The 13,712-nt window shown below is 30.1% G+C and overlaps 1 protein-coding gene across 1 annotated transcript in view; it reads left to right on the top strand.

Annotated features, from left to right (window-relative positions):
* LOC115882866 overlaps positions 1–9,376 on the top strand; it is a 62,758-nt gene extending 53,382 nt beyond the window's left edge. Inside the window, 2 exon segments of the mRNA XM_030901113.1 lie at positions 850–974; positions 9,145–9,376. Coding sequence (XP_030756973.1) covers positions 850–974; positions 9,145–9,376 — 357 coding nt within the window.
* The last annotated feature ends 4,336 nt before the right edge of the window (positions 9,377–13,712 follow it).

The following is a 13,712-nucleotide window of genomic DNA, read 5'->3' as shown; positions in this document are numbered from 1 at the left end:
AAAATATACATTTACGACGTTTTTATGTTAAAAGGTCTCTTGGTAAAAAAAAGGCTACGAGTAATGGTTCTCTACATATTTGGAATCGACATTATCAATATTTGTCAGTATTGACATAAATTAAACATGTTGATTAAATAGTTATTAGACTGAAATCATAAATTTGAAATGTTTTTGTAGGTACCAAAAGTTCAACAGAAACTGTTTTATCATTTTTTCGAAGAAAAATTTATGATTAATTTAAAAAAATAAAAAGTTTTCCATCATTTTAGTCAAATAACTATCTACTCAACATTTTAATTTTTTGTCAATAATGACATGTATTGACTATTTCCATTCTAAATATCTTGAGGTTGCTCGTAGAGATTTTTACCAAGAGACATTTTTTACGTAAAAAGTCACGGAAATGTATATTTTTTCACTCAGTAGTTTTATACAGGTACTGACAAGAAAGTTATTACTCTTCAAAACAGCTAAAACACGTGTAGGTGGCGCCCCCTACAGATAGGAGTCATATTGACATTAAAATCAAATTTCTCAAGTCAAAAAACTCCCAGACATCAATTTTCATCCAAACATTGACGTTACTTCAGTTAAAGTTATTTGGAAAAAATTGAATTAAAAATGAAACTTCTACACCCTGTATCTCCGAAACTAAGCATTTTCGGACATACATTAATACAAACGTTTTTACCTATTTTTATCTACAGAATATGCTGCCGAAGTTTCCGGAATACAGTTCGAACCACCCTGTATATTTCTTTTAGTTTAAAGTTCTAATAATAGGTATATTTTTTTGATGTTGACAGTTTTAGTAGATATTAATTAATGATTTATACTCAATTTTAGGGGCGAATTAGAGAGGAAGTAGTGTATGGAATTTGTATGCCAGTGCCTGGATTTAGTGTCCTTTTTGTTTTGGTGGCTGTGTCCGCTGTAGTGTCAGCACTAATAGCCGGGACATTACTGTACAGGTAAATAAAATAGAGATAAATTAGTTTAATTCTCAAATTTTTCTTTATTGAAAAATTGACTCGTTTAGTATCATATCTTTTAACATAACAATAGGATACAGTAGGGTGTATAAAAAAAATAATTTAGTTACTGTGAAAATATCGTTCACGGTGATAAAAAAAATTCTGGTAAATTTGAGCTTTTAATATTAATATTAAGAGGTGTCTCGTCGTGATTTTTTATTTACCATTTAAATAATACGGCAAACCATTTTTTTTTTAAATTTATTTATTTCTAACAAATCAGCGTGTTGTTGAAACATTAATCATATTCTTATAGGAAATTAGACCATCTTCAAAAAAGGTCTTGTATTATTTTTCATTTCGAAATTCGCCTCTAAAAGATTTTTAACCGACCAAACCAAATACCTAAACTAACCAAAAAAAAACGCTGTACTGTTCGGGACAGGATCAGGCTAAGCCTTAAGCCGCGTATAAATATGCAGAGGCAAATACGAGACAAACCCGAAACGGGTATGAAACGAGGCTATAGCGAATTCTTTCCAAAAGGCGTACTAATATGCCGAGACGAGGACGAGACGAGTCAACCTCAAGCGGAATTCGTCATATTATAGCCTCGAGCCGAGCGATTTAGCCTCGAGCCGAGCGATTTAGCCTCGAGCAGAGTCCCTGCCCAGTCGAACGGCGTTGTCTCGCGGCTATCCATTTTCTGTGGAGCTTTTGGCGAACCATCAAAATTTCTTCATAGGGCTAGGCGATACTGAGGCAGTATCGATATTTTGGTATCGGTTGTATTGAACATAAAGTATCGATACTTTAAAATATTGATAAATATATTAAAGTATTATTCGATACCATTCAATATTTTAAAAAATTAATTAATAAATTTAAGTATACTGTGTTTTTTTAATTGGATTAGGACCGAAAAAAAAATCAACAGAAGTCCTTTGTTTTAAATTTGTCGACGTTTCGCAAAATCTATTTGCTCTCTTCAGGACACTACAAAGTTAAGAGAGCAAAATACAATCAAACATTTTTTAAAAATTTGACAAACAACTTAAAACACATATCAGTGGAATTCCACACATATACAATTGGTAAAACTACCCTAATGTTAACAATTAAATAAAATATATGTATATGTTATAAATTTAAGATCGCTTGTAAATAAAAATAATAAGGGATAAGGCCAGGATATAATCAGGATATTTTCTTATTCGCATTTAACGAAAAAAATCGACGATGGTGGCACTGTTTTATACAAAAAACGACCAGGATCAGAACTAAATCAGTCATCAAACGATCTCAAATTACTAAAAGAACTTGGAAGAAAATTATAATAAATGGAAAAAAACTAACACTTAACCCAGGGTTGGCAACTTTGAAAATAAAAAATAGGGGCGAGAGGATAAAAAGAGGCAAAGGCGAAACATTTTTGAAACGTCGCTCAAATGTCGAAAATTTACCAAAAAGTTATATAAACGGTATGCGATAAATATTTAAAACAAACAAAAATATTTATACTCAAAACTTATTAAACTAAAGCAAACCATTGTCAACAAAACTTTTTTTCAAGACATAAACTAACAGTAAGTAAACATAAAATTACATAAAAGACACAGCTTAACAATTCTTTAAAGCATTGTTTAACCCCCTGTAGTTACGAATCAAAGCAGAATTGGATTGGTTGATATAAAAAATAAATCTTATTTTTACGTGAGGAACTTCCCCACGAGAGATGGACCATGTTTTTTGAAACACCCTGTATATGTTTGTTTAATTTCAAAATAGGTAAAAAAAACAAGCTAGATAAATTAAAGGAATTCATGATAAATTTAAATTATATTCGGACTGTTTACATTAAAAAAAAACTGGAGAACGCCGACTGAGATACGTGGAGCGGCGCCGGCGGCGGCGGAGCCTTCTGCCAGTGCCGTTTTTTTTTGAATCTTTAATTATTATATTCAATAATATATTCTGTATGTGGTTTGTATATCTATAAAATTTTTAAATAGAGTAACAGCGCTTTCAGATGAAGCGGACCGTACGCGCAGAGCGTCCGCACGGATGTTTTTTCAAGATAGCTCTTCCGGACGGAGCATACGCGACCCATGTGAAATTGTTCATATAAGCTCATGGTACTTGCTCGAAGTTGCGGACGGTCCGTCGCGGACGCTCCGTTCCATCTGAAAGCGCTGTAAGATAAGACCTAATTCGACTTTATTTATTTAAAAAATTAGAAATTTAAGTAATTAAGATTTAAATTATTAATTTAAAAATCTACATTTAAATGCCAATAACTAACCTGGAACATATATTGTAAATAATATATCTGCATTTCTTCATTTCTAAAGTTGTATATTTTTTCAAGGTATTCAATTCGCCACATTATTATTCTATGGCTTTCCATAATTGCAGCACGCTTATTCATAATTTTTAAATTATTAATATGTATATAATTTTAAATCTAATTCCCAGTTTTTTAAACCTTCGCCGTAATGTGCTTTCTGAACAAGTTTTTTTTAAGCTCGGAGAGTTTTTTTTTAATTATTTCTATGGCGGGAGCTTTATTATTTTCATATTTGCCATAAATTAAGTTTCTTAGTAGTCTGGATAGTTCAAATTTCTGGATTTTTCTATATCGGATCGTTCCTTTCTTTGTCGATTCTCTTTATTTACGATAGTACCGTAAGGAACATCTGTTAGCATGGCCACCTTTTTTAACACACTCGATTTGCCTCTTTTATCTCCTATGTATCCTATGTATAAAAAAGCTTGTTTTACATCTTTAATTCCTGTTTAAAGCAGAAATAGCGCATATTTTACGTTTGAGCCGTTGATAACTCGCCGAAAAGTTTATTACGTTTATTAATTTTTCATAAAATTTTCATGTTTTTATAAAAGAAATCACTAATAAATCTTTGTATATGAGATTTATTGGCCAACTTACCTATACTATTTTAGAGAAGATAAAATTGCATCTTTCTTGTTAGGATGTATAATTAACATTATTAAAAATAAAGGAAATAATATTTATTTTTATATAAAAATGGGATGTGGAATCCGAGCCACTTATACGCCACTGATTAAATAGACGCCCCAATCCTTTTGATGGTTCGCCAAAGGCTCCGGAAAAAACGGAGACAACGCCGTCCGGCTGGGCATAGGCTCGGCTCGAAGCTCAGACCTCGTACAAATATGACGAGTCAACCTCAAATCCGCTTGCTCGTCTCGGGCGTCTCTCGCACTCGTCTCGACATATTTATACGCAGCTTTAGGCAGATTTCTCAAATATAATATACATTTCCTTGGGCCACACACCTGCTTTAACCGACCCCTGAGAGCGTCCAGAACAGTACAGCGTATTTTTTTTTTTTTTGGTTAGGATGGTTAGATTAGGTTTTTGGTTTGGTTGGTTAAAAATCGTTTAGAGACGAATAGTGATCATTTCCATCACCATCTCAAGAGAGACGGTCATAGAAATAATACACCCCTAGACAGTGTGGGACTCGGAATTGTTATCCACTAAAACAGTCCACCTCCGAGGAACCAGCTGCCGAAGTATGGTCCGCTATTATTTTTGTTGATATTGGGGGAGAAAGTAAAGTGTAATAGACCCTTAATGATAATTTTGGATGCCCGAAAGATTACCCTGTATATTAATTTTCTATAATGTATTTTAAATTAAATACAAATATATTAAAAAACTCTTTATTTCCACATCATTTTTCCTGAATTAAATTACTTAAAGCACACCGCAAAGATACTTAGCACTAGGCAAATATCATTTTAGAAACCATTCATCATTAATTTAAAGAGTTTGTTTAACGGATTCGTCTTAAAGATGATTAATTTTATTTAAATATTTCCATAGCTAATGTATACAACAGTGTATCTCGGTAATATACCGGAAGTTGATATTAAAAGCTTTGAAGTGTGCCATTTTCATATACCGTCTTCCGTTAATTCATTGTTTTTTTTTGAATAATTAATTTTTGTTTGACTTAGTTTTTATGGTTTTTCTTATGCATACTAGTAAAACATAGTGGTTTTTTTTGAATACTATTGTCTAATATATTCAAAAAGATACGATGTTCCAGGTACGATAAGATTGGATAGTCATTATTTTGTAAAGTCTTATTAAAAATATCTATCAGTATACTTTTGTTCAAACTATAATGAAGAAACAGTTATCATGCATCATACAAGTCATTCGGAAACATCCGCAACTATAGATTTAGTGAACATAGTACAGGGTGTTTCAATAAACATGTGCCATCTCTCTTGAAGAGATTCTTCATGTAAAAATAAGATTTATTTTTCATATCAACATAGGTCCGATTCTGCTTTGTTTCGTAGTTACAGAGTGTTAAAATCTTATTATTTTTTCGATTTATTATAATTTTCTTCCAAGTACTTTTAGCGTTTTGAATGAAATTTTGAGGGTAAAAGTTACTATAAATGCGATATATTTTAAAGCTAAAGAAGTGTAGAAATATTCACCAGGGACGTGCATATGGGTTATCACTGGAATATTTTTTTTATTGTTAATCTAAGACATTTTTCTCCAAAAAGCATGTACGCCACTGACTTTTTTTCTTTTGTTGGCTAAATAGTGTAAGGAGTTTAATGCCGATTAAAAGTTGTCTCTTGATATCTTGTCGATTTCGTTCTCCTTGATAGGATAAATGCAATTTTATTAATTTGCATTGGTCTAAGAATAGCAACCTTTAAAAAAATTAATATCATTGCGAAAGTTTTAAATAAGTACTCATTGTTTCCTCATCAAAAAATATGAAAAAAAGTTCTTATAAACATGGGTATGCAAATGGATAGTTTTAGAGTAACAGGATGTAAAAACTTTTTAAAATTAATTTTTTTTGTAATTATCTTAAATACCATTATTTTTTTATTTGAAATTGCTGTAAGTTGGACTAATAGTAATAATATTTAATAATAGATTCGGTAAAATATATAATTTACTAATTTTATTTTTATTTTAATCTTATTAATTGTGGTTAATAAAATTGCGTGTGTGTGTGTATTTCATCAAGGAGGCCGAATTCGACAAAATATCAAGAGATAACTTTTAACTGGTTTTAAACGGCCAATGTAATTCTAATATCAAAAGAAAAAAATCAGTGGCGCACATGTTTTTTTTTGAAAAATACTTCAGTGATAACCCATATTCACGTCCCTGATGAATTTATCGACACTTTGATAGCATTAAAATATGTAGCACTTATAGCAATTCTTACTCTCAAAATTTCATTCGAGTCATTAAAAGTACTTGGAAGAAAATTGTAATAAATCGAAAAATTATTTAGATTTTAACACCCTGTAGCTACGAAACAAAGCAGAATCGGACCTATGTTGATATGAAAAATAAATCTTATTTTTACATTAGGAATCTCTCTATGAGAGATGGCACATGTTTTTTGAAACACCCTGTATACAGGATAAGAGTGTGTGGGAGTTTTTTGACATGAGAAATTTGATTTTGATGTTAATATGACTCCGGTTTATAGGGGGCGCCACCTACATGTGTTTTAACTGTTTTGAAGAGTAACTTTTTGTCTATACCCGTATAAAACTACTGAGTGCAAAAATATACCTAAAATATCATGTCAAAAAACTCCCAGACACCAATTTTCATCCAAATAATGACGTTACTTCCGAAATTATTTGGAAAATTTCACACCTCTACTTTTCAACCAATAACATGCTTTAATGTTGACTAGTTACCATGGCAACTGAAAAAATTTCCGGAAATTTTTTCGAGGCGCCACGAAACTTTAGTGGAAATTTTTTGACAGTTGAAAAGGTAAACATAAGATCTACAATCATAATGTGAATAACTACAATGTCTATATATTGAAATATTACCCATTTGAGTTTTAGCATTTGATGTAACTAAGGTTGGTAATATTTTTTATTTAAGGAAATATGTTAGATATACCTACATATGAATTTCTTCGAAATTGCCATGTTCTAAAAAATATAGTTCTGCCGCCTTTATTTAACTAAAGCTGGTATTTTTCTATTTAACGAAATATGATGGATATATCTATATGATTTTTTTAGAATTTATTTCATGTTGAATTATCTTCAATGCCAAATCTTTAATGATATCGACTAATATAGCAAAATAATAACGAAACACATTTAGTAATTATAGGTTTTATTAATATTAAAAACACAATTATTGTAAATGTTTGTAGGCTGGCTTGAATTGGTGGTTTGAATCTGGGTATTTTCTGTTTTATTTTGCATTGTGCTCTGATCATGATTGAACTGGCTAGTACTTGATGAAATGCTCCTCATGGATTCAATCATCTGTTGATGATGTTCAGCGTCCAACTGTAAGTAAGGTTTGATCGACTGACTATTACTATGTCCAGTAATTTTAATGAGCTGTTGTTCACCAACTCCTTTCTTGGCCAAATTCGAAACAGCTGTTGCTCTTGCAGAATGATTGGTTATTTTAACTTTTTTAGTGTCAATTCCTATATCTGAAGCTGCTGATTTAAACCATGAAGATACAATGTTCTTACCAACTGGGCTATTCTTGTACCATCCTTTCGAATTGGGTTGATTCCAGTATGGGTTTGGTGTTAAGAATAGTCTGTCGGTTTGAATAAGATTTCCCCTTTTTTCCATCAACTTTCTAAACAAGCGAACCGGACACATTTGTGGATTTTCGAAATTTCTAATCAACCATTTACTATCCGACAGTTTTTTAGAACCACCTTGTGTGGTTTTAGAGAAAATTGGATTATATTCTATCCGACCTTTTGGGTTTCCGAAATTATCAGTTTCTTCTTTGAAGTATTGGATACAAGCAGAATGTCCTTCCCCTCCTCTCCATGCCAGCTCATGTGAAACTATGTGAAAAAATTTACGCTGCAACCCATCTGGAGTATTTTCATCCCACATTTCAATAATTTTTTTGTATTCGTCACTGGTTAAGGCTGAAGCACTCACTTTTCTTTTTGCTGAATCTCTCTGTAGTATTTTGCGCTTAGCATCGCGTGCAGCTCTGGCGGTCACAAATTCCACATCAGAAAACGGATTAAATTTTATTTTATATTTTTCGTAATAAATTTCTTGCAACTGCTTAGCAGTAGAGTTCCACATCACTTTGACCACACTTTCCTTATAATCTTCAAAATTTTTCTTTTTCATATTAAATGCGTAGTCCTCCAGTATAGTAGCCAGCTGTACTACACTCATACACTCATGAATATTATACGACTTTTCATCACAAAATTCAACAAACTGTTTCCATACACTTGATTTTGATTTTCGGGTGTTATCTGGTTTTATTTTTCAATTTCTTCTTTAATGACTTGTTGGTTTACTTTTCCAAATCGCGACATTTCGCTATACACTTCTTACTCTACGTACAGATGTTTTAAAACTAGTAATAGCTTAATGACAGACTTGCAAACAAAAATGACAAAACACATAATATGTCAAAAACATCAATACCTTGGCCAACTTAACAAATTGAAATTATTTTAAAATGTCATGTTGGATTAATATTTTTTGTTTCAAATTTAGGTGTGAAATTTTCTTACCGAATACCACGCAAGCTTAAATTATTCCTGGAAATTTTCTTTCGGGCACGAATATTTTAGGAAAATTATCCCTCGTCTTCGACTCGGGATAATTTTCAAAATATTCGTGCCCTCAAAAAAATTTCCGAAAATAATTTAAGCTCTTGTGATATTATAAGTGAAAATATCGAAATAAAAATTAAATTTCTACACCCTGTATCTCCGCAACTAAGCATTTTAGGACATACATTTATACGAAATTTTTTACTTATCTTTATCTGTAGAATATTCTGCCGAAGTTACCGGAACACAATTCGGACCACCCTGTATAGAAAAACGGTTTACTAGTGTTCTTAACAAAAAACGAAATATATTATTTTTATTTACCCTTTCCAGGGCTGTTTTCAGGGAAGCATTTTAGGCCATTTCTTCGGGAAGCATTTTAGAGAATATCTTCATAGGAATCTTTTTTTCTGTAGAATCACTCGCCGAAGTTAGATACACTATTTTTTGACACCCTGTATAATTTTACTGTATTTTTTTACTCTAATTATGGAGCGATGAGTAGCCTGATCACTATAAACATTCACTACAATTTCTGCATTTTTCAGGTACCAACTCCAAAAAGAACATCTGGCAACTCAGCAGCATCAAAATACCTCAATTCCCTTGAGTATATTCTCCAATTTCATTGGTTTGAAACTACTCAGGCCTTCAGTAGTACCCACAGAGCACACAAGAAGGAAAAGTTCATCGGCTTCTATAAGTGAAAGTACTCTAGACACTTCGCTGTCAATTAGTCGACATCTGTCAGAAAATGACACTATTCACAGCAGGGATTGATTTAATTCCGAAAAGTGTTTATAGCGTCCATTCTCAAAGTAATTATTGCTATTTTGTGAGTTTAATTCAAGTTTTATTTACTCCAACCAGTGATAATTGTGAAAAAGTGGCATTAAAAACTTAAAAGCTGTGCTGAGAACTGTGAACTGCAAAAACCATCGTGGATCGTGGCATAACGTCGGTTTCCAATGTTTCATAGGTATTTGCTTTATGCGTCCTTACATAAAAATAAAGTTTCTTGTATGCAACACACTGTATTTTATTTATAAAATTAAACGAAAATAATAATAAATTTGAATAAACAATATTTGGCGATATAATTCCGGAAAAAGCCGAACCGCTCCGAAATTTTCAAAAGTTTTTGGTCGCGACCGTTGCAAGAATAGCGCCAAATAGTGTTTACATTGTCCTTATGGGCACTTTCCAATCTAAACTTGTTTCATTTATCTATGTTATGGAGTGATGAGTAGCCTGATCACTATAAACATTCACTACAATTTCTGCATTTTTCAGGTACCAACTCCAAAAAGAACATCTGGCAACTCAGCAGCATCAAAATACCTCAATTCCCTTGAGTATATTCTCCAATTTCATTGGTTTGAAACTACTCAGGCCTTCAGTAGTACCCACAGAGCACACAAGAAGGAAAAGTTCATCGGCTTCTATAAGTGAAAGTACTCTAGACACTTCGCTGTCAATTAGTCGACATCTGTCAGAAAATGACACTATTCACAGCAGGGATTGATTTACTTGAAATTAGTATTTAAAGCTAAAATATTAAATTTTTGAACAAAGAATTAAATGGTTAGAAAATATTTAAGACAGACATTTTTTAAAAATATTATTTATTATGTTTTATATTATTGTAATAAATAATTTGGGCGATATTGCAATATAGGTAACACTATTGTAGATAAGTTTTTATAATAATTTAATTATTTTTTTTTGTAAATAATATTTAGTTTTATTATTTTTGACTTCTACGACATATTCGGGTTTTATTTAATATTTAATAACTTTATTTTAGTTTTGTTTTAGTATTATATTTTTATGTTTGTGTTAAGTTGTTGTTAGTTTAGTTTTACTGGGTTGGTTAAAAAAAATTGTTATAGAAGTCAAAGATAAAATTGAAAATTTTAGATAGGAATAAGTTATATTATTATTTATAAAATAAAAGAATGAGGTGGAATTATTATGGTATATTTATTTATTAGAATAAGTGTATTTAAAAAGGTATAAGTTTTTACACATTATTTATACCGAATGGTCGAAAAAACGGCGTCAAAGATGGCTGGGCGATGATAATTTTGGCCAGGTCAAGCCCTAGATGTTATTTATTTGGCTCGTACTCTCTTTATTTTTTAATGGCGCTTACTACCAGTTGGTCTTAAGAATGTTTTAATTTATTTTTATATGAAGTAAAAATGATTTTTAAATGCTCTAGTTTAAAATTCAGGAAAATGTAATTTTTTGGAAATAGATTTGTGTATCTGGAAACGTTCTATCTTGACAATTTTTACGTCAATTTTTAGTAAATGACCTCTAGAGATTGGTATCGCCAAAATTTTCATCGATTATCATTCCCCAGCCGTCTTTAACGCCGTTTTTTTTTTCGATCATACAGTATAATAATAGTTTTATGTTTAAATTGTATATTTATATTTGTCGTTGTTTGGACTTATTAAATTTATTATTTTTTATTAATTATTAGTAGTGGGAACTATCGAATGAATACTATCGGAACATTCGATAGTTGCAATACATTCGAATAATTCGATAGTTAGTAAGAAAACATTCGTTGAAAACTATTCGAATAAAAATTATCGAATAGATCCGTCATCTGCCTTGAAATATTGTATTCTAGTAATTCGGCAGCAAAAACCATTCATTTATAAAATTCATTCATTTATGAAATTCATTTATTCCTCAGGATCGATTATAATAAAATATTAACTGAATTTTAGTTGTCGCCCGGCGACGTAGGTTTCTTTCCGAGGAACCCGACAGCGGTCGGTGGCAATGCTATGAAAGAAGCCGGCATCTTTGATTTTTTGCGGAGTCAGATATAGATAAGGACACATTATTTTTTTTATTGAGGTGCTAGTATTTAAACAGAAAATACATTATGAAGGGCGCTGTTGCCATATTTTGGTATTAGTTGATATTAGCAAAGAATATTATTGTTTGGCTTTAGTTAGTTAGGGATAGTATGTCTATATATTCTGCATTTTTTTTATTAATATTCTGTTGTTACACTGCAATAATACTTGTTATTTTGGATGTAGGAAAATTATTTTTAATGTTTTTAAGCAAAGACTGGTTTAATAAATAATAATAACAGTAATAATTTTAAAATCATGAAATATAAACATTTATTAATTTTCTAAGCATGCAGTGTAATGGAAGGAAAATATAAATAAAAAATTAGAAACCAAAATTATTTATATTAGGTGCTTTATATTACTATTTAAAAATTATATTTACTTTTACTGGCATTTACTTTAAAAAACAAATGAAATATTTCTTCGCAAAAACTACATGTAAGAGAATTAGCATAAACAAAATACAAACATCGTTAACTTTTTTTTTAAATTGGCACGTGTAAAACTTTCATTTTAATTTTCTCACCCCATAGTTTGAGTTCGATAACCGCATTTACTTAACCACATTACTCAATATGATTATTAAGTTCAACTAATTCATATTATTAAAACATCTAAAATACAAATATGTATTTTTAAAATTAATTGTAAGTTCATCTCATCTCTCTTAAAAATTGCTACTTCTCAAAATTTCCCATTAAAATATAGACCATATATCATATAAAATTAAATAATTGAAAGATCGGACTACGGAAAACCACACAAATTTTTTTTCATTTATTTTAACTATTTTAATAAACGCAAAAATAGCACAGTATTTATACGGCGAAGTTATAAAAATTTGGAAGAACTAATAATGCACTGACGCATACAAAAATCAAACGAATACTAAATTTCATTTATCAAAAGCATTCGTTAGTCGTGGCTCAACGATAACCATTTAGTCGCACGGCGAGGTTGTCACATATGCTTTAGTATACAAATGAATGAATGATTTTATTCGAATAAAACCATTCGATAGTTGAAATCATTCATTCATTAACCATTCGATAGTCTAATTCATTCGATAGTTACCATCGCTATTAATTATTACTACATAGTGTAGTATTGACATTTGTTTAAAAAATGTAGGAGAGTTCATGGCACGATTAAGTTTTATATTTATTGAAAATTAATAAAATTTATAATCAAATTCTGTCAAGAAAATATTAAATAAATTGGAATAATAAAAACAAAAAAAGCATTAAATTACAATAAAAATAAAAAAAAAATAGATTCAGAAATAGTATTCATCTATAGTTTTGGCAATATAACTATATTTTTAGAGTAAAAAATGGAAGAACAAATAATATTTATTTATATTGTAACAATTTGTTTTGCTATCATAACCAGTATAACAACTCCCACTTTGTTTTTAATATATTCTTAAAGTTTTTTTATAAATTTACTATATGTTAAAATTGAGCCAAAGATATTAAATGTTCTATTTTTGCTCAAAAATCAAAAACATTTTAGAAACAAAAATTGTGTTTTTTCTTTTTCACAATTTAATTTATTTTATTATAGCTGGCAATTTTTTGGATATACAAAAAGTTATTTTGAAAAGTGTATTTTTATATTTTGTAGGATTTAAGAAAAAAATCTCTAATAAATTTGTTCTAGAGTTTTTTTTTGTTTGCAGCATTTATACTTTCAATAACTCCCTTGTATATACTTACTACTCTCGAAGAACCTAAGATCAGATATTTTATATGAAAAATGTTTTGGATTTGAGTTCTTATCTCTGATGACTTGCTCATATACAATATGATTGAAAAAAAAACGGCGTCAGCAATGGCTATGAAATGAAGATCGCTCTCATTTTACATGTAATATCGCGTAGTTTCAAGCCAACAGGACGCCGTTTTTTTTCGATCATACGGTACTTTTGTTAACGATACAAGAGGCTATTATAATTTATTTTAATTATATTTTTAGTTATAGGGTTTAAAATAAATAAAAATACGAGTATTTATTTTAAATTTCTTTTATTTCATTGCCTTATTATCTTTGAAAAACACCCTCCAATAATTTGTTTTGAGAAATAATACCCAGTTACCAATAATTACAGTACAATGAAGAGAAATTATAGAGAGATTAATTAATATTGGAATGAACTAAATCTCATAATAAAATAATAATAGAAAATATAAAATTAATATATAAAGTAGAAAAATATTTACAAAATGTACAGA

This window comes from Sitophilus oryzae, unplaced genomic scaffold (assembly GCF_002938485.1).
Source record: "Sitophilus oryzae breed Bouriz unplaced genomic scaffold, Soryzae_2.0 scaffold_179_pilon_pilon, whole genome shotgun sequence".
Classification (NCBI taxonomy): Eukaryota; Metazoa; Arthropoda; class Insecta; order Coleoptera; family Curculionidae; genus Sitophilus; species Sitophilus oryzae.
Note: the sequence above shows the minus strand (reverse complement) of the source record. Positions and strands in the feature narration are given on the sequence as shown.